At 40.6% G+C, this 19,555-nt stretch overlaps 1 protein-coding gene across 6 annotated transcripts; it reads left to right on the forward strand.

Moving 5' to 3' along the window:
- The first annotated feature begins 5,341 nt into the window (after positions 1-5,341).
- Positions 5,342-11,502, forward strand: nme3 (NME/NM23 nucleoside diphosphate kinase 3). 6 transcript variants are annotated; one of them, XM_052518352.1, is made up of 7 exons: positions 5,342-5,533; positions 5,652-5,705; positions 6,092-6,145; positions 9,780-9,910; positions 10,221-10,322; positions 10,495-10,607; positions 10,926-11,502. In XM_052518352.1, exons 1-7 carry the CDS (start codon positions 5,437-5,439, stop codon positions 11,041-11,043), a joined length of 669 nt encoding a protein of 222 aa, XP_052374312.1. In that variant the 5' UTR covers positions 5,342-5,436; the 3' UTR covers positions 11,044-11,502. The 6 variants fall into 6 exon arrangements, with proteins under 6 accessions (XP_052374312.1, XP_052374315.1, XP_052374313.1 ...); XM_052518355.1 differs by lacking the exon at positions 5,652-5,705 and having other exon boundaries at positions 5,347-5,533; XM_052518353.1 differs by lacking the exon at positions 6,092-6,145 and having other exon boundaries at positions 5,348-5,533.
- The last annotated feature ends 8,053 nt before the right edge of the window (positions 11,503-19,555 follow it).

Consider the following 19,555-nt stretch of genomic DNA (forward strand, 5'->3'; position numbering starts at 1 on the left):
GTACCATTTTTTCCAGATGAAGTTGAAAAGCATCTGGTCAACCGCTTTACCTATTTTGTTGTCAAGATGTAGAGACTGGGCTGCATAAGTAGGTCTGGACATACCTTCAGCTTTAGAAAGCAATTCTCAACCTTTCAAGAATAAATCGCTCTGCAACCAATGGTTCAACTTCTGTTTGGTTTTTTCAATAATAGGTATGAAATTTAATGAGCATCTTTCCTGTTGATTCTTAGACATGGTAAAACAAGGTATGTTAACTTTTTCCTTGACTGGAATATTGCATATAGAGGGTATCACACGGTCTTTAACAGCAAACAATTCACACTTAAGATTTAGGCAAAGACCAGATGCTTTGGAAAAAAATATTTATCACATCGACTACTCTAGGAATCTGGTAAGCATCTTTCAAAAAGAGGATGGTGTCATCTGCAAGCTGATTTATGAAATTATCTCTGTCAGCAATAGAGATCCCTTTTATATCGCTGGATTTAACACAACTTGTAATATGTTGGGTTGCAAGCAGGAAGAAGTAAGGCGAAATTGGGCAACCTTGCCTAATTCCTCTTTTCAAATCTAGGAGAAGCGCCATGCTTTAATTTAATGGAACTGTTCCCATTCATATAAAGAGCTTTAATAGTACTACAAAATAATTCCCCAAAACCACATTTTTCAAGGGAGAGAAATAGAAACTCATGCTTCACTGCATCGAAGGCTTTATAAAAGTCTAAGAAGACAAAACTATCTTGGAAGATTAGATCAGAATAGTCAATAAGGTCTAACACCAGTCGGATATTATTAGATATAGTCTATTCCTCATGAAGCCAGATTGGGTCTCTTCTATAATTGAGTCCAATACTGCCTTCATTCTTTTTGCAAATATAGAGGCTAATATTTTGCAGTCGTTATTGAGCAGACAGATTGGACACCAATTATCGAGGAGAATCAAGTCGTTCTTGGGCTTAGGTATTAATGTAATCAGACCTTGAGTCAAACTGGGAGGGAGAGCATTATTTGCAATTCTTTCAGAAAAGACCTCCAACATAAATGGGGTTAACTGTTGAGAAAAGTTTTGTAAAACAAAGCAGATATACCATCAGTCCCAGGAGACTTATTATTTTGAATCTGTTCAATAGAATAAATGATCTCTTCAACTATAATAGGGTCATCACACTGTTCACTCACAGCATCCCCAATTGATTTCACGTCCCCCAGAGAGTCAAAAAAAGTGTTGAGGAAACCTCACAATACTTAGAACTATATAAATTCTGCTAGAAGTTACAACTAAAGTTAGAGATTAATGTGGGATCATCTGTGATGAGACCATTAATATTTATTTGTTGAATTGTATTATTTTTAGAGTGGTATTTTTCTAACCTGGAAAAAGACAATTAATTTAGTTCACCCTCCTCTAGCCACTTCTTCCTAGATCTGTATAAACTGACAGCTCCCTCTGCTTTCAGTTTATACATATCATACAACTTGTGTTGTAGCTCAAACAGAACAGATTTGTCCTCCTCTGAGAGACCTTCAACAGGCTTTTGAACAAGAGAGGTGATCTTTGAAATTACACCTTCAGCTCTCCTTATCTTGGCAAGAATACTCCCATATTTTCTTATATTTTCCTACCTCATATTTAAAAAGCTCCCTGTTATTACTGTATGAATTGTCATTTCTAGGTTTGTTCCAGAAGTGTGTAATTAAATTGTTTATCTCCATCTTGACCAACTCATGTTTTAATATAGAGCTATTAAGCGTCCAGTAGGATGCTCTGCTAAGGCCATTATTACTATTCCAGTGTGCCAGTGGCCATCGGTTACGGCATCGAACTAGTTATGTCAAGCCCTGGTGAGGATGACGAGCACACAGATGAGCTTCCCTGATAAGGTTTCTGACAGTTTGTGCAGAAATTCTTCGGTTATGCCAACCCACAGTTTGTCAGCTGTCCTGGTGGCTGGTCTCAGATGACACCGCAGGAGGTCCTAGGCTGACGTGGTGTACGGCTATGAGGCTGGTTGGACGTACTGCCAAATTTTCTAAAATGACGTTGGAGGTGGCTTATTGTAGAGAAATGAACATTCAGTTCTCTGGCAACAGCTCTGGTGGATATTCCTGCAGTCACCATGTCAATTGCCATGCCACCATGCACACTTCCTCAACCTAGGACATCTGTGGCATTGTGTTGTGTGAGAACTGCACATTTTAGAGTGGCCTTTAATTGTCCCCAGCACAAGGTGCACCTGTGTAATGATCATGCTGTTTAATCAGCTTCTTGCTATGCCACACCTGTCAGGTGGATGGAGTATCATGGTAAATGAGACATTTTCACTAACAAGGATGTAAACAAATTCGTGTACAACATTTGAAAGAAATAAGCTTTATATTTCAGTTCTGAAACATGGGACCAACACTTTACATGTTGCATTTACATTTTTGTTCAGTGTATATATATTTTGTATATAATGTGTGTATTTATGTTGTATTATGCAGGGTGCATTTGAAAAATAGACCTAGATCTCAATATGTCTTCCCTATTAAAATAAAGGTTAAATTTAAACATTTTCAAAATGTAGCAAATAAGCCATTCATTTTCTTGTTGACCAAATTCAATAATCATTGAACGCCATGCAAATATTCCTTGCTTGGTGGGTGAAACCCCACAAAAAAAATCCATCTGCTGGAGGGAGACACATTTTCTACTGAGTTGGGCCTCCCTCTTCCTCTCTGACTAGGCACACAGTACTATATAGAGCCATGACTACATGGAACTCTATTCCACATCAAGTAACACATGCAAGCAGTAAAGTAAAAAATTTTAAAAAACAGATAAAAATGCATCTTATGGAACAGTGGAGACTGTGAAGCAACAAACAGGCAGACACATACAAACACACGATAACATACACACTATACACACGGATTTTGTGTTGTAGATATGTGATAGTAGAGTAGGGACCTGAGGGCACACACTTAATATGTTGTGAATGTATTGTAATGTTTATAAAAATGTATAACTGCCTTAATTTTGCTGGACCCCTGGAAGAGCAGCTGCTGATGGGGATCCATATTAAATACAAATGCAAAACCTGTAGTGCGCTGTGGGGCGACAGGGTAGCCTAGTGGTTGGACTAGTAACCGGAAGGTTGCAAGTTCAAACCCCAGAGCTGACATGGTACAAATCTGTAGAAGCACAAGTTATGCCCCTGAACAGGCAGTTAACCCACTGTTCAGAGGCAGAATGACAGATTTTTACCTTGCCAGCTCAGGGATTCGATCTTACAACCTTTCGGTTACTAGTCCAACGCTCTAACCATAACTGGGGCGGCAGGGTCCCTTATATGTCCCTACCTCAATCAAGTAGAAATGTAAAATGGCTAAGGTAAGGGTTAAGTTTAGTGTTAGGTAAGGGTTATGATTACAGTTAGGGTTTAGGGTTTGGTTCAGGGTAGGGATGTCCAAAGGAATCTGGATATCAGTGACCGTTTATAAAGTGAGTGATGAGCAAGATGTTTGAGAGCTTGTTTTTTTAACAGGAAAAACTATGGCAAATAAATGGTACACCGCACAACAACTTTCGAGTGTCTGCCCCAAATAGTTTCTTTAGAGAAGATGAAAAGAATTCACAAGATGTCTTTGATCCAATTGAGGAGTAAGTATATTTAAGTTATAATATTGTAAAGAAATATTTAGGCCTACTGTGTTGATAAGGCAAATTTGGATTATTTGAAAATAATTACTTTTTGCTGAGTTGATAATGTAATGTCGAAGGCAATATTAATTACTGTGTCGATAGGGGAGTAGGCTAGTGTACAATAATAATGTAATTTGATGTGCTAGTATTATTTATTTCATGGATTAATTAAATGGTAAATGAAAATATACAAACATGTGCTATAGGATATATAAAAATGGTACGTTGTAATAAACTACCCCGACATGCCATTGTGTGCTAAAGCTATGGGACATTCACACCTGCACTGAATAGAATGGGGGATGCCTTTCCTTGAAGGGCGGAAACGAGGTACAACATACAACTTTGATTGAAGACCTAAAATCACGCCAGTATCATAACGGTATCCTATCATAAGTGGGCATACGGGAGTAGCCTATTCTACGATAATATAACTTTATGTGCTATAGCATTATTTATCTAATTGATTACATTTTAAATGTGGATGATATGTTACTTCATTCAATGATTACAGTATTGTACAAGGTAGGTACAGGAGTAGCCTACAATAATAATCACGAGTCATTGAATGTGCTGTTAGAATAATTTATTTAATTTGAATAATTAAATTGTAAATGTGGATGGGTAGGCTACTTCATTCAGTGAATACTGAATGTCTATCTTTGGGAGCATGTTAATGAAGGCTTTTCAGCATTGAACTATGGAAATGTCTAACTAATTTCTGAATCTGTCTTTCTTTTAATCAAGAAGATGTGATAGCCAAAGCAACCAATCAGCTTCCCTGCAGCTGTTGAACCCACCACCCCCACAAGTAATCACATCCTCTTCTCCTGTTCAACCAAATTTGCCCACCACACAGAAAATGACTGTACATACATACGTCTGTGCCCATGTCAGTGGATGACTAAATTTGAGAAATGTAAACAATATGCTACAGTAGTGTGTGTGTGTGTGTGTGTGTGTGTGCGTGCGTGTGGAGTCCCAAGAAAAGACATGAGTGTGATGTGCCCCTTTGTATCAATGTTGAAATGCCATAAATGAAAGATGGCACCGGAAAAAGTGATGTGAGTGAGAGCGTATGAAAATAAAGACACCTTGGCAGTGCTTAATTTGTAAATTGGGAAGTGCAGGAACAAAAAGTGAACCAGAGAGGGGGGTGACCCAGAGTACGCTGAGGTACCAGAATGCATGAAAAAAACTACTTTATAATAAAGCATTGCATGCATTATCATTGCTTTTGCATACTGGCATAGATCAGTATAGGGGGTTGCAGAAATTGCACACGTGTTTTTTTTTTGGTTTGTTTAGGGTTTCGGGGCTATATTTGGGCAACAGGATTAACAGAGAATTTGGCAAAATACAATGTATGTAGGCTGGTATATACAGTATCATCGGTAACAATTGTGTACAAGCCACCTAGCTAATACAATATTGGAGCTAGCAGTCATTCGTTAAGTTACATGTTAACCATAGCGATAGCCTAATTGGGGCGCAATAGAGTTCACTGGCCGAATGCCGACACACCGGAAATAATAACTAAAACATTAAACGAGAAATGGTGGAGGCTACCAGAATGATTTTGGGGGAATAAACGTTGTGAGTGAAACACATAATTACATAGCACACTCCCTACCCGGTATCCTATTCCGCCGCTATACAACTTTGTATGCGTTATTTGTTGGCAACTTTTTTGGAACAGATTCCTCGTGGAACGTTCCACAAATTATACCAACCAGGGTCAAATTGACATGTTTGGACTGCAGCCCTTGTCTCCATTGACAGTGCATGTTAAATGCATGGTGGTATTTTATGGAGCGAGGAAGATGTTAGGTAACTTGGTGAAAGGTATCAGTAGCTTATTTCCTGAATCACTCCCCACACTGCGCGTTCGCGCACTACTTCTTGGCTTCTTTCCGAAGATACGTTAAGGACTTTCTTCCTTATTTTCAATTTTTCCCCGTAGATGATGCAACGATGATTTTCCTCTTGACTATATTGGCAAGTGTTTTCCAAACAGGTTTGTTGCACTTATTATGGTTTTATATGACATTTCCTCAATTGCATATTCCCTACCCGGTATCCCATTCCGCCGCTATACAACTTTGTATGCGTTATTTGTTGGCAACCTTGTTATTTACGAAGATTTTGGAACAGATTCCTCTTGGAACGTTCCACAAATTATACAAACCAGGGTCAAATTGACATGTTTGGACTGCAGCCCTTGTCTCCATTGACAGTGGTGGTATCTTATGAAGCTAGGAAGATGTTAGGTAACTTGGTGAAAGGTATCAGTAGTTTATTTCCTGAATCACTCCCCACACTGCGCGTTCGCGCCCTACTTCCTGGCTGCTTTCCGAATATACGTTAAGGACTTTCTTCCTTATTTTCACTTTTTCCCTGTAGATGATGCAACGATGATTTTCCTATTGACTATATTGGCAAGTGTTTTCCAAACAGGTTGGTTGCACTTATTATGGTTTTATATGACATTTCCTCAATTTCATATGGTTGATTCAAGTTAAATGCATTGCATATGTTCGATACTTGTTTGCTTGCAGCAGACTGGCGGTAGTGGTTAGTACTGTTAGGGTTTCGTAAATTCGAATCTGGTATCAGGATAAATATAACAATGAGTCACCGATTTTATACTATCTATTTTTATTAGCTAAGTAATAAATGGCAAATGCAACTTTCAGAACAGAGAAGTGACAGGCTGTATGTGAACAGCATTCTTTATACTGTGATAGACATAGTTCCAACCCGTCTGTTGGCCTATCACAGTAGAGGCTGGGCGTGGTTTAAACTTGCTCAGCCTATTGCAGGCGCTCAGGCGGGTCCCCGCCTCTTGGCGCTTCTTGGAGTCCTCCCTCCGTCGATGTATAGATCCTTACTGTTCTGGTATCGCAGCCTAGTTAGAACAGTTGCTCAGTTCCTGCTATTGTGTTGTTCAGTATTTTTCCATCTCAGTTAAACCTCGTGATGACCAACCCTCCCTATCACAACTTTGTAAGATACAGTCACACCATGTGCTCAATATTATTACATACAAACACAAGGACAAAGCATCTGCTGGGCTGTTATCTACCGTTTTGCAACATGCAGGTCACACCATGTTACTCAGTTCTTGTCACACTCAAACAGGCAAGTAGCAAGCAGTGGTTTAATCTCATAATGATGCCCCAGTGCACAAATGCAGATACCTCACACAACCAACATCAGATAATATTTAATCATATATATCTAATGGTTATAATGTAAAATACAGTATCCAACAGTACTCGCAGCTATAGTGATTCAAGTTTTCACCTGATACTGTAGGCCTGCATATTGTGAACGTAGCAGAAGGTTCCGAGTTATTTTGCGAATGGAGTGGGACTCTGACTATTGCCTTGTGTTAGAGTTGCGTCAATTCGAATCTGGTATCAGGATAAATATGACAATGAGTCACCGATTGTATGCTATGTCTTTTTTATTAACTAAGCAATAAGTGGTAAATGCAATTTTCGTATATACAGGCTCTCTGTCCCACCTCGCAGGGCAAAACAGAGAACTGACTTGTTCCTGACAAAGATATTATAAATATACTCTGACAGGGGTAGTTCCTGCTTCCGAGCCGGCCTGTCAGAGTAGAGACTGGGCGTGGTTTAGACTCACCCAGCCTATCGTTGATTGTTGGCGTAGAGCTGGTCCCAGCCCCCAGGCGCTCCCCAGTTGATAGATGTAACTGTTGCTGTGAAGAATATCTATGCGCTCATGCTCGATACCGTTATCTCTCACCTGGCTCCTGTTATCTAACAAAAGACTGTTTGTTCTCGCAACACTACGTTCTGAATGTGCCCCCCCCAACTCATTGCACAGTTCCTGTCTTCATGTTATTCTGTATTTTTCCATCACGAGAAAGGCCCATGGCCCTGAAACTGTTAACAATGTTTCAAGTCAGCTATGTTGCATAACACATACATACATCCACACAAGCCAACAGCAGATAATATTCAATCACATATATGGTAACGGGCTATAGTGCATAACACAGAATCCTCATACTTGTGACATTTGTGTGATCGTCGATCGATTGCTGTTTCGTAAATTGCCAATATTGGAGGGTCAGGGTAGAAGAAGTTCAAGCCGGTTTTAATCATAGCCGCTGTCAGATTGGCTTTTTCATTGGCAACATTACCATTCAAATGCGGTGATAGCCTATTTATCGTCACTTGAAATTGTCTTTATAGTGCTTTCCTATGTCTACGCTTCGGAATTCTAATGCTGCATTCAAAACAACTGGGAACTCGGGGAAAAAACGAGCTCCGATTGGGTAAAAGCCTCTTTCTGGAGCTGCGAATTTTTGACGTGAAGATCACTGAGGTCATGATTTGACCTCGTTTTCCCCCGAGTTTCCAGTTGTCTTGAAAGCACCACAAGCAACAGAGCAAGCAGGTTGACACTAGTGACCACAGCCGCAAAGTAATAAACTCCGCAAATTTCTTTAATTTATCTTCTTAAATTTTGATTGTCAACATAACCCTTAACCACACTGCTAACCTTATTCCTAACGTTAAATTAAGCACATTAAAAAAAAAAAATCGTTCAGCCAATTTAGACTTTGTTGTTGTGTTAATAGTAGATACCAAGAAACGCTTTCACAAAAACCTTCACTGATCACGTGATCGTCCCAGCTGTACCCAGATAGGGTACAGACCAAAGCAATTAGTTTTTGTATGGAGGTGTGTCGAAATTTGGTCAACAAAAAATGGAATGGCTTATTTGGTCGTATAAGTTTTGTAATGCACACATTGTTTTGAGTGTACTGATAAAAGTAGGACACGTGATATCCAGGCAACTATGAGGACAAACACTTTATATCGGAGTTGTCGCGAGATGGCTATGCATATTCATATCATGAGGCTAGTAGCATAGCATCTCTTCATTGGATACGGGTGGCTCGTCGAATATTACAATAATGAGATGTGTCCACCAATCCAAAGAAAGGATAGGCGGGCGCTCGTCAGCCCGACGTTCTTTGTGGACAATGACTCCAATTGTTAGGGCGGAGAGACATGTCATTTTGTCAGTATACCCATCATCTTTGCTGTAACATAGTTAGAACAATTCCATCACGGACACTGTATCCAGTTTCACTATTTGCCTCAAAGTCAAAATTGTCTAGGCCTACAGTATATCAAAACAATTCATGAAAACAAAATTGTGCTTTTTGGTTCATTTAAGGTTAGGCATAAGGTTAGTAGTGTGGTTAGGGTTGTGTAATCAGATTTTAATAAGATAAATTATTATAAATTGTAGTATGCGGGGTTTATGACTTTGTGGCTGTGTTAACTTGGGAACCAGGTTCCGGTGACGCCAGCAATCTGATTGGTTGGTCGCACTCGCACAAGAGCACCACGGCGCAAGCGAGTCTATGATATGGGACGAAGAAAACGGTCATTGCCTGTTCAGCAGGAAAAAATTGAGGATTTGGAGGCAAAACATGCACGAATTGAGGAATCTGATGGTAAAGGTGCTATTTCATATTTCCCTGCAAGCCAAAATGTATGGTTTTACAAGCAACGCTTTATGGAAGGTGTGTGTGTGGGGGGGGTGTAATCCGACACCTCCTCAGCTCATCAGTTATCTAAATCCTCTCTAGAACATTTTAAATTGGCCATGAGATATTGTAGTAATAGTCACATCACAAATGTGATATTTTATTGCTTGTACTTGCTTGGACTGATTAGGGGTACCACATATGATTGTTTAAAAAAAAATGTCACACACACGGGATAGGTGCAGTGAAATGTTTTGTTTTACATGGTTAGCGATAGTAGTATGGCGCCCCTGGAGTAAATTCGGGTTAAGTGCCTTGCTCATTCAAACCAGCAACCTTACAGTTATTGACCCAACGCTCTAACTGCTAGGCCACCTGCCACCCTAACAGATTTGTAAATTTGCCATAATCTGTGGGCTAGATGGAGTTTCCACCATATTGCTCACACACCCCAGCTGCCGATTTCAAATCTACGAGGTATGGCCAATCAACAAATGTCAAAGGCTAGGGTTTGATTTGGGACTGGACATGATGGTCATGCTTTCGTCCTAGGTTGGACGGGTGTCAATGAGCACAGCTTCATAGCTGTGAAACCGGATGGTGTGCACCGGAGGCTAGTGGGAGAGATCATCCGGCGCTTTGAGAAAAAGGGCTTCAGATTGGTGGGAATGAAACTAGTCCAGGTAAGAGCACACACCATGATATACATCCATCAAACCCACACGCGAGGAGGAGAAGGAGGAAGCACTTCATTAGACAGTTTATTAACGTAGTTTACAACACTTGTACGCCATCTTTCAAAACAAACAGGCAATAATTAGCCTTTCCAGAGCAGTGTGAAGGGGGTAACTGGAGAAATCTTGTAAAATATATTTAAATAAAATATGTGATTTATGTTTGTGAAAGGGGCTTATGATATACTGTCTGTGTTGGATCTCTCTCTGATGTGATGTGATGTGGGTGGGTGGGTGGGTGGGTGTGTGTGTTCGCCAGGCGTCCGAGGATCTCCTGAGAGAGCACTACAGGGACCTGAGAGACAAACCCTTCTTCAATGGATTGGTGCGCAACATGAGCTCTGGACCCATCGTTGCCATGGTGAGATAGCATGCCTACTACTACATACACAGCTGCCCTCTCCCGCTCAAGATATTTGACATATTTTATTACGGTTTACACAATTTAAACGTTACTGGTTATCCACGTTAATGTGCACATCCCTAGTTGTGCAATTGTTCATCCAGGTGTGTATATGTGTGCATGTGTTTAGGTGTGGCAAGGTCTGGATGTGGTGAAGATGTCGCGCAAGATGCTGGGGGAGACCAACCCGGCAGACTCCCTACCAGGAACCATCAGAGGAGACTACTGTTTGGAAGTGGGCAGGTAAAGTGTGTCTGTGTATTGTGTGTGTGTGTGTAACTGGTTGTGAAATGGCTAGCTAGTTTGGTGCGCACTAATAGCGTTTCAATCAGTGACGTCACTTGCTCTGAGACCTTGAAGTAGTTGTTTCCATTGCTCTGCAAGGGCCTCTGCTTTTGTGGAGCAATAGGTAACGATGATTCGTGGGAGGCAGTTGTTGATGTGTGCAGATGGTCCCTTGTTTGAGCCCAGGTAGGGGCGAAGAGAGGGATGGAAGCAATACTGTTACATGTTATCATCAGTGACCATGATATTATATGTTGTTGACTTTCTGTGTTGTAGGAATGTGATCCATGGCAGTGACTCTGTGGAGAGCGCTCAGAGAGAGATCTCTCTGTGGTTCAGGCAGAATGAGCTACAGTGCTGGGAGGACAGCAGCGGACACTGGATCTATGAGTGACACACACACACCACTTGTAGACCACCCAAGTGCCTTCAGAAACTATTCATACCCCTTTACTTTTTCCACATTTTGTTTTTCCAAGCGGGATTAAAATAGATTTAGTTGTCATTTTTTTGCGTCAACGGTCTACATAATACTTTGTCAAAGTGCAAGAAATTCTAACATATGTACAAATATTCATGAAAAATAGAAAACAAATATGTCTTTAAGTATTCATACCCTTGAGTCAATACATGTTAGAATAACCTTTGGCAGCAATTTACAGCAGTCTTTCTGGGTAAGTCTCTTAAGAGCTTTACACACATGGATTATACAATATCTGTACTTTATTCTTTTGAAAATTCTTCAAGCGCTGTCAGGTTGGATGTTGATCATGCTAGACAGCTATTTTCAAGTCTTGCCATATATTTTCAAGCTGAGATGAATGAGATGAAATAAAAGATCCCTGAAATGTTCCATATGCTCAAAAAGCTTATTTCTCTCAAATGCTGTTCAATTTAGTTTACATCCCTGTTATTGAGCATTCCTCCTTCGCCAAGATAATCCATCCACCTGACAGGTGTGGAATATCAAGAAGCTGATTAAACAGCATGGTTATTACACAGGTGCACCTTGAGCTGGGGGCAGTAAAAGGCCACTCTAAAATGTGCAGTTTTGTCAAACAGAACAACGCCACAGATCTCTCAAGTTTTGACGGAGTGTGCAAATGGCATGCTGACTGCAGGAATGACCACCAGAGCTGTTGCTAATTTCTCTACCATAAGCTGCCTCCAACCTTGTTGTAGAGAATTTGGTAGTACGCCCAACTGGCCTCACAACTACAGACCACGTGTAACTACGCCAGCCCAGGACCACCACATCTGGCTTCTTCCCTTGTGGGCATAGCCGCAGGAAGTAGTTTGAGGGTGGGGCTGCTGCAAAAATGCTTGCCTGCGCTGAAGATGTATATTTTAGTCCACTAATACAGGACTAGTAAAGGCCCAGAGCACTCATTTTGTGAAAACATTTTCACAAAATGTATTTGAGTGTTTACCAGCATTTGTCTGATTATTCTCTGTAAAAAAAATTAATATGATAATACTTGCTTGATATACAGTGAATTCAGAAAGTATTCAGACTCCAGAGTTCCTCTGTGGAGATGGGAGAACCTTCCAGAAGTACAACCATCTCTGCAGCACTCCACCAATGAGGCCTTTTCATTTATTTTTTATTTATTTTTTATTTCACCTTTATTTAACCAGGTAGGCTAGTTGAGAACAGGTTCTCATTTGCAACTGCGACCTGGTCAAGATAAGGTAATAATAATAATAATAATATATGCCATTTAGCAGACGCTTTTATCCAAAGTGACTTACAGTCATGTGTGCATACATTCTACGTATGGGTGGTCCCGGGAATCAAACCCACTACCCTGGCGTTACAAGCGCCATGCTCTACCAACTGAGCTACAGAAGGACCTCCAAACATATCGTTGGTCATTATGGCCAAACAGTTCTATTTTTGTTTCATCAGACCAGAGGACATTTCTCCAAAAAGTAAAATTTTTGTCTCCATGTGCAGTTGCAAAGCGTAGCCTGTTTTTTTTAGTGGCGGTTTTGGAGCAGTTGCTTCTTCCTTGCTGGCGGCCTTTCAGGTTATGTCGATATAGGACTTGTTTTACTGTGGCTATATATATTTTTGTACCTGTTTTCTCCAGCATCTTCACAAGGTCCTTTGTTGTTCTGGGATTGATTTGCACTTTTCGCACAAAAGTACATTCGTCACTTGGAGACAGAACGCGTCTCCTTCCTGAACGGTATGACGGCTGCATGGTCCCATGGTGTTTATATTTGCGTACTATTGTTTATACAGATGAACTTGGCACCTTGTAAATTGCTCCCAAGAATGAACCAGACTTGTGGAGGTCTAAAATTGTTTTTCTGAGGTCTTGGCTGATTTCTTTTGATTTTCCCATGATGTCAAGCAAAGAGGCACTGAGTTTGAAGGTAGGCCTTGAAATACAGCCACAGGTACACCTCTAATTGACTCAAATTATGTCAATTAGCCCATCAGAAGCTTCCAAAGCCATTACATTTTCTGAAATTTTCTTAGCTGTTTAAAGGCACAGTCAATTTAGTGTATGTAAACTTCTAACCCACTGGAATTGTGATATAGTGAAATAATCTGTAAACAATTGTAGGAAAAAGAACTTGTGTCATGCACAAAGTAGATATCCTAACCGACTGGCCAAAACTATAGTTTATTAACAAGAAATTTGTGGACTGGTTGAAAAATGAGTTTTAATGACTTCAACCTAAGTGTATGTAAACTTCCGACTTCAACTGTATGTAAATGTGATAATTAAAAAAAAAATTATTATAAATTTGCAAACATTTCTAAAAACCTGTTTTTGCTTTGTCATTTGGGGTATTGTGTGTAGATTGATTAGGGGAAAAAAATATTGAATCAATTTTAGAATAAGGCTGTAATGTAACAAAATGTGGAAAAAGTCAAGGGGTCTGAATACACTATGTTTTCCAGTTTCTTGAAATACTTTGCAAATGCAACTTATTTCTTTGTGAAAACTGAAATGGTCTATTCATTCATTTTCCATATTAGTAAACTCTTATCCAGAGCAACTTAGTAGTGAGTGCATACATTTTCCCCAATGGAATCGAAACCACAACCCTAGCATTGCAAGCGCCATGCTCTACCAACTGAGCCACATTATCACATCATCACAAACCACTTGATGGCTCAATGTGCTCAATTACTGTATTCTGCAATGTTTTTCATCATGGTGATGTAAAGTGTACAGGTACAAACCTTGATGACCAGCCTATGTACAATACAGTAAAGTACATTTACATTAAGTGGTTTGTAAGGATGTTCAATTAATACTACACCAAAAGTGGTTGTTTTCCATGTTATTTGATCAAGAAAAATATTTAATTTGATGTGTATGTTTTGTGTCTTTGCCCATAACTTTGCACCTTTTGATGTAAACGGACAGGGTTATATTGTTTCTGGATTCCATTAGAATGACAATCGCAGAGAATGGGACAGCAACTCTTCAAATTCCAACTGTTGAATCCTGCAAGATACTGTTCTTAATTATTCAACAACCTCTTTTGCCAAAGGAGGGATGATGACATTTTTTTTTGTCTGCAATACCTCTAATATTAGTAAAGGCACAATGCACTACTTTTGTGTAAATGTTTTTATTCTATTTTTATTGTATTCTGATTGTTCAGTGGGTGCTGCAGCACCTTCAGTACCCCTACTTCCCGCGGCTATGCCTGTGGGATGAACTGAGACTAGCCACAACATAAGAAAGCTCACCTGTGTGCTTGTCCTCCTCACCAGGGTCTTGACTTGACTGCAGTTTGGCATCGTAACCGGTTTCAGTGTGCAAATGCTCACCTTCGATGGCCACTGGCATGCTGGAGAAGTGTGCTTTTCACAGATTAATCCCAGTTTCAACTGTGCTCGGGAGATGCCAGACCTGTATGGTGTCGTGTGGGCGAGCAGTTTGCTGATGTCAGAATGGTGAACAGAGTGCCCCATGGTGGCGACGGTGTATAGGCAGTGTCATGACTCCTGTAAGGATCAGAATGGGTCGGATGAGACTTGTGGGGGGTGACAGTAATCAGGCCTCTTTCTCCCATAGAGAGGGGAGAGGGGGAGCTGCTGGATGGTCGACCATTCACACCCGGTTGTTAATTACAAGAGAGGGAGACTCTTTTGCCCTCCCAAAACTGTAACATCCAAATGTGGATAATGGAACAATACTTTTAATGTGGGAAATGGTCAGTGGGGAACTATGGAAAACGAATGTAATATTGGTTTTCATTTTCTGATGCGATTAAAAACTGTATGAACCAAATACTGTAACTTGGAAAGGATACCCCTTTATCTGTCAAGTTTTCATCCAATATGTTGTGCATACAATATTTTGTTAAGATAGGAATGTGATTTTAGTTTTCTAATAAGGTGATAGTTTTGATATCCTTTGCACATTATGTAGCCATGCCCTGAGTGAGGTCGGAGAGCTTGCCATTATTGACGGACCGCCCCTTTTGACTAAGAGTGCATAAAGGCTTGGAAGGGAAATCAATATTTAGACCAGGAAAGGTGAGGCGAGAGCTACATGTTTTAAATGGTTGAAACTAAACCTCAACACGCGGTGGAGAAATAAACTTACCTTCCTTTAGACCAGAGAGACGAAGAGCTGCAGCTCATGTCCATCGTGGTCTAAAGCCTGAATACCAACACGAGGAGGAAGAGGCGAGAAGCTCACCTCAGACAATCACTGGTACAGTTGATTAGCTGTCTTAAGTCAGATATCGAGAAAAGCGAATCTAACTGAAGCCATATTACTACGGTCATCACCAATTGGAACCGTCATCATGGTTGGCTATCTTCCAGAGTGAACAACAGTAGAAGATGGGAAAGGCGAGACCCCTTTCGGACAATCAGAGCCATACAGCTGGAAGGCCAACAACTTTCCGAAAAGGCTTGGATCCGACCGAGTTAAACAACGAACGAAGGCATTTCACACGTAAATACATTAATGATTTCTTAATTCAAATGGGTGGTGGTTTGTGTGCAAGGTATATGATTAATGTGAGGACAGTCCTAGAATGTATACATGATGTATACAAGTGTGCCTTTTTCTTTCTCTCTCTCTCTTCCCCCCTCTCCATCTGTGTTGTAACAAGCCGTCATATCAACGTGTACGACAACGTATTCCAGTTCCCAATAAAATACAGCAGCTTCTCAAATCCATTGAAGAGGAGTGGGACAACAGGTCGCATTCAACAGCCTGATCAACTCTATGCGAAGGAGATGTGTCGCGCTGCATGAGGCAAATGGTGCTCACACCAGATACTGACTGGTTTTCTGATCCACGCCCTACCTTTAAATAAATAAAAAAATCTGTGACCAACAGATGCATATCTGTATTCCCAGTCATGTGAAATCCATAGATTAGGGCCTAAGTTATTTATTTCAATTGACTGATTTCCTTATATAAACTGTAACTCAGTAAAATCTTTGAAACTGTTGCATGTTGCGTTTATAATTTTTAAATCTACCAATTGGTGCTGAAACGGAGACGAATATGCATATATTTAGACGGATTTCTTTCATTGACGCCTAACATTCTAAACCCGATATATATAACTAGATATGTTCTATTGAGTCTGTCGTCAAAATTCAAACTAAAAGGTACACCATATTTAATGGTTTGGCTTAAGATAAATGTACTAAAAACCCTATTGAATTAGTTTTTCCTAGCCACCGTGCTTCTACAACTGTATTGCTTGCTGTTTGGGGTTTTAGGCTGGGTTTCTGTACAGCACTTTGATAAATCAGCTGATGTAAGAAAGGCTATATAAATACATTTGATTTGATATTGAATGAAAACTCCATGAGAAAATCCGTTGGCCAGTTAAGTAGGAGGGTTTGCAGCGTTCGAATCACCACACCAGTAAATACTTATGTAAATGAGATATTTCTGTAATTCATTTTAAATAAATTTGCTATTTTTTTTATACATTTGTTTTCACTTTGACATTATTGGGTACTCTGTGTAGATGGGTGAGATTATTATTATTATTTAATTCAGGCTGTAACAAAACAAAATGTGTAATAAGTGAAGGGGTATGAATAGTTTCTGAAGGCACTGTATATTTGGCCTTGTGTTTTAGGTTATTGTCCTGCTGAAAGGTGTCTCCCAGTGTCTGTTGGAAAGCAGACTGAACCAGGTTTTCCTCTAGGATTTTGCATGTGCTTAGATCTATTCCGTTTATTTTTATCATACAAAAACTCCCTAGTCCTTGCCGATGACAAGCATACCCATAACATGATGCAGCCACCACCAGGCTTGAAAATATTAAGAGTGGCACTCAGTGTTGTGTTGGTTTTGCCCCAAACATAAGACTTTGTATTCAGGACATAAAGTACATGTCTTTGCCACAATGTTTGCTGTTTTACTGTAGTGCCTTATTGCAAACCTTGATGCATCTTTTGGAATATTTTTATTTTGCATTTGCTTCCTTCTTTTGACTCTGTCAATTAAGGTTAATATTGTGGGGTAACTACAATGTTGTTGATCCATCCTGTTCTCCTATCACAGACAAACAAACAGTTTTATAGTCACCATTGGCCTCATGGTGTAATCCCTGTGTGATTCCTTCCTCTTTGGCAACAGGGTTAGGAAGGATACCTGTGTCTTTGTAGTGACTCGGTTTAGTAATACGCCATCCAAAATGTAATTAATACATCATTAATCATTATTAATAATTAACATCATGCTCAAAGGGATATTCAATTTATGTTTAGGTGCCCCTCTTTGTGAGGCATTGGAACACTTCCCTGGTCTTTGTGGTTGAATTTTTATTTTATTTATTTCACCTTTATTTAACCAGGTAGGCAAGTTGAGAACAAGTTCTTATTTACAATTGCGACCTGGCCAAGATAAAGCAAAGCAGTTCGACACACAACAACACAGAGTTACACATGGAGTAAAACAAAACATACAGTCAATAATACAGTATAAACAAGTCCATATACGATGTGAGCAAATGAGGTGAGATAAGGAAGGTAAAGGCAAAAAAAAGGCCATGGTGGCAAAGTAAATACAATACAGCAAGTAAAACAATGGAATGGTAGATTTGCAGTGGAAGAATGTGCAAAGTAATTAAAAATAATGGGGTGCAAAGGAGCAATATAAATAAATTAAATAAATACAGTTGTTCCCTACTGAGGTAGTTGTTTGGGCTAAATTATAGATGGGCTATGTACAGGTGCAGTAATCTGTGGGCTGCTCGGACAGCTGGTGCTTAAAGCTAGTGAGGGAGATAAGTGTTTCCAGTTTCAGAGATTTTTGTAGTTTGTTCCAGTCATTGGCAGCAGAGAACTGGAAGGAGAGAAATAAATAATTGGTTTTGGGGTTGACCAGAGAGATATACCTGCTGGAGCGCGTGCTACAGGTGGGTGATGCTATGGTGACCAGCGAGCTGAGATAAGGGGGGACTTTACCTAGCAGGGTCTTGTAGATGACATGGAGCCAGTGGGTTTGGCATCGAGTATGAAGCGAGGGCCAGCCAAAGAGAGCGTACAGGTCACAATGGTGGGTAGTATATGGGCTTTGGTAACAAAACGGATGGCACTGTGATAGACTGCATCCAATTTCTTGAGTAGGGTATTGGAGGCTATTTTGTAAATTACATCGCCGAAGTCGAGGATTGGTAGGATGGTCAGTTTTACAAGGGTATGTTTGGCAGCATGAGTGAAGGATGCTTTGTTTTGAAATAGGAAGCCAATTCCAGATTTAACTTTGGATTGGAGATCTTTGATGTGGGTCTGGAAGGAGAGTTTACAGTCTAACCAGACACCTAGTTATTTGTAGTTGTCCACGTATTCTAAGTCAGAGCCGTCCAGAGTAGTGATGTTGGATAGGCGGGCAGCGATCGGTTGAAGAGCATGCATTTACTTTTACTTGTATTTAAGAGCAATTGGAGGCCACGGAAGGAGAATTGTAATGGCATTGAAGCTTACCTGGAGGGTTGTTAACACAGTGTCCAAAGAAGGGCCAGAAGTATACAGAATGGTGTCGTCTGCGTAGAGGTGGATCAGGGACTCACCAGCAGCAAGAGCGACATCATTGATGTATACAGAGAAGAGTCGGTCCAAGAGTTGAACCCTGTGGCACCCCCATAGAGACTGCCAGAGCTCCGGACAACAGACCCTCCGATTTGACACACTGAACTCTATCAAAGAAGTAGTTGGTGAACCAGGCGAGGCAATCATTTGAGAAACCAAGGCTGTCGAGTCTGCCGATGAGGATGTGGTGATTGACAGAGTCGAAAGCCTTGGACAGATCAATGAATACGGCTGCACAGTAATGTTTCTTATCGATGGCGGTTAAGATATCGTTTAGGACCTTGAGCGTGGCTGAGGTGCACCCATGACCAGCTCTGAAACCAGATTGCCTAGCAGAGAGGGTATGGTGAGATTCGAAATGGTCGGTAATCTGTTTGTTGACTTGGCTTTCGAAGACCTTAGAAAGGCAGGGTAGGATAGATATAGGTCTGTAGCAGTTTGGGTCAAGAGTGTCCCCCCCTTTGAAGAGGGGGATGACCGCAGCTGCTTTCCAATCTTTGGGAATCTCAGACGACACGAAAGAGAGGTTGAACAGACTAGTAATAGGGGTGGCAACAATTTCAGCAGATCATTTTAGAAAGAAAGGGTCCAGATTGTCTAGCCCGGCTGATTTGTAGGGGTCCAGATTTTGCAGCTCTTTCAGACCATCAGCTGACTGGATTTGGGAGAAGGAGAAATGGGGAAGGCTTGGGCGAGTTGCTGTGGGGGGTGCAGTGCTGTTGACCGGGGTAGGGGTAGCCAGGTGGAAAGCATGGCCAGCCGTAGAAAAATGCTTATTGAAATTCTCAATTATAGTGGATTTATCAGTGGTGAAAGTGTTTCCTATATTCAGTGCAGTGGGCAGCTGGGAGGTGTTCTTATT

The sequence above is a fragment of the Oncorhynchus keta genome, chromosome 5 (assembly GCF_023373465.1).
Source record: "Oncorhynchus keta strain PuntledgeMale-10-30-2019 chromosome 5, Oket_V2, whole genome shotgun sequence".
Classification (NCBI taxonomy): domain Eukaryota; kingdom Metazoa; phylum Chordata; class Actinopteri; order Salmoniformes; family Salmonidae; genus Oncorhynchus; species Oncorhynchus keta.

Bases quoted from the DNA above. Each gene is read 5' to 3' on its own strand.
- nme3 (XM_052518352.1), top strand. From the start codon at position 5,437: ATGTTTGGACTGCAGCCCTTGTCTCCATTGACAGTGCATGTTAAATGC. The intron at 10,323-10,494 runs GTGAGATAGCAT...GCATGTGTTTAG, and splicing joins CTGGACCCATCGTTGCCATG to GTGTGGCAAGGTCTGGATGT. The intron at 10,608-10,925 runs GTAAAGTGTGTC...TCTGTGTTGTAG, and splicing joins TACTGTTTGGAAGTGGGCAG to GAATGTGATCCATGGCAGTG.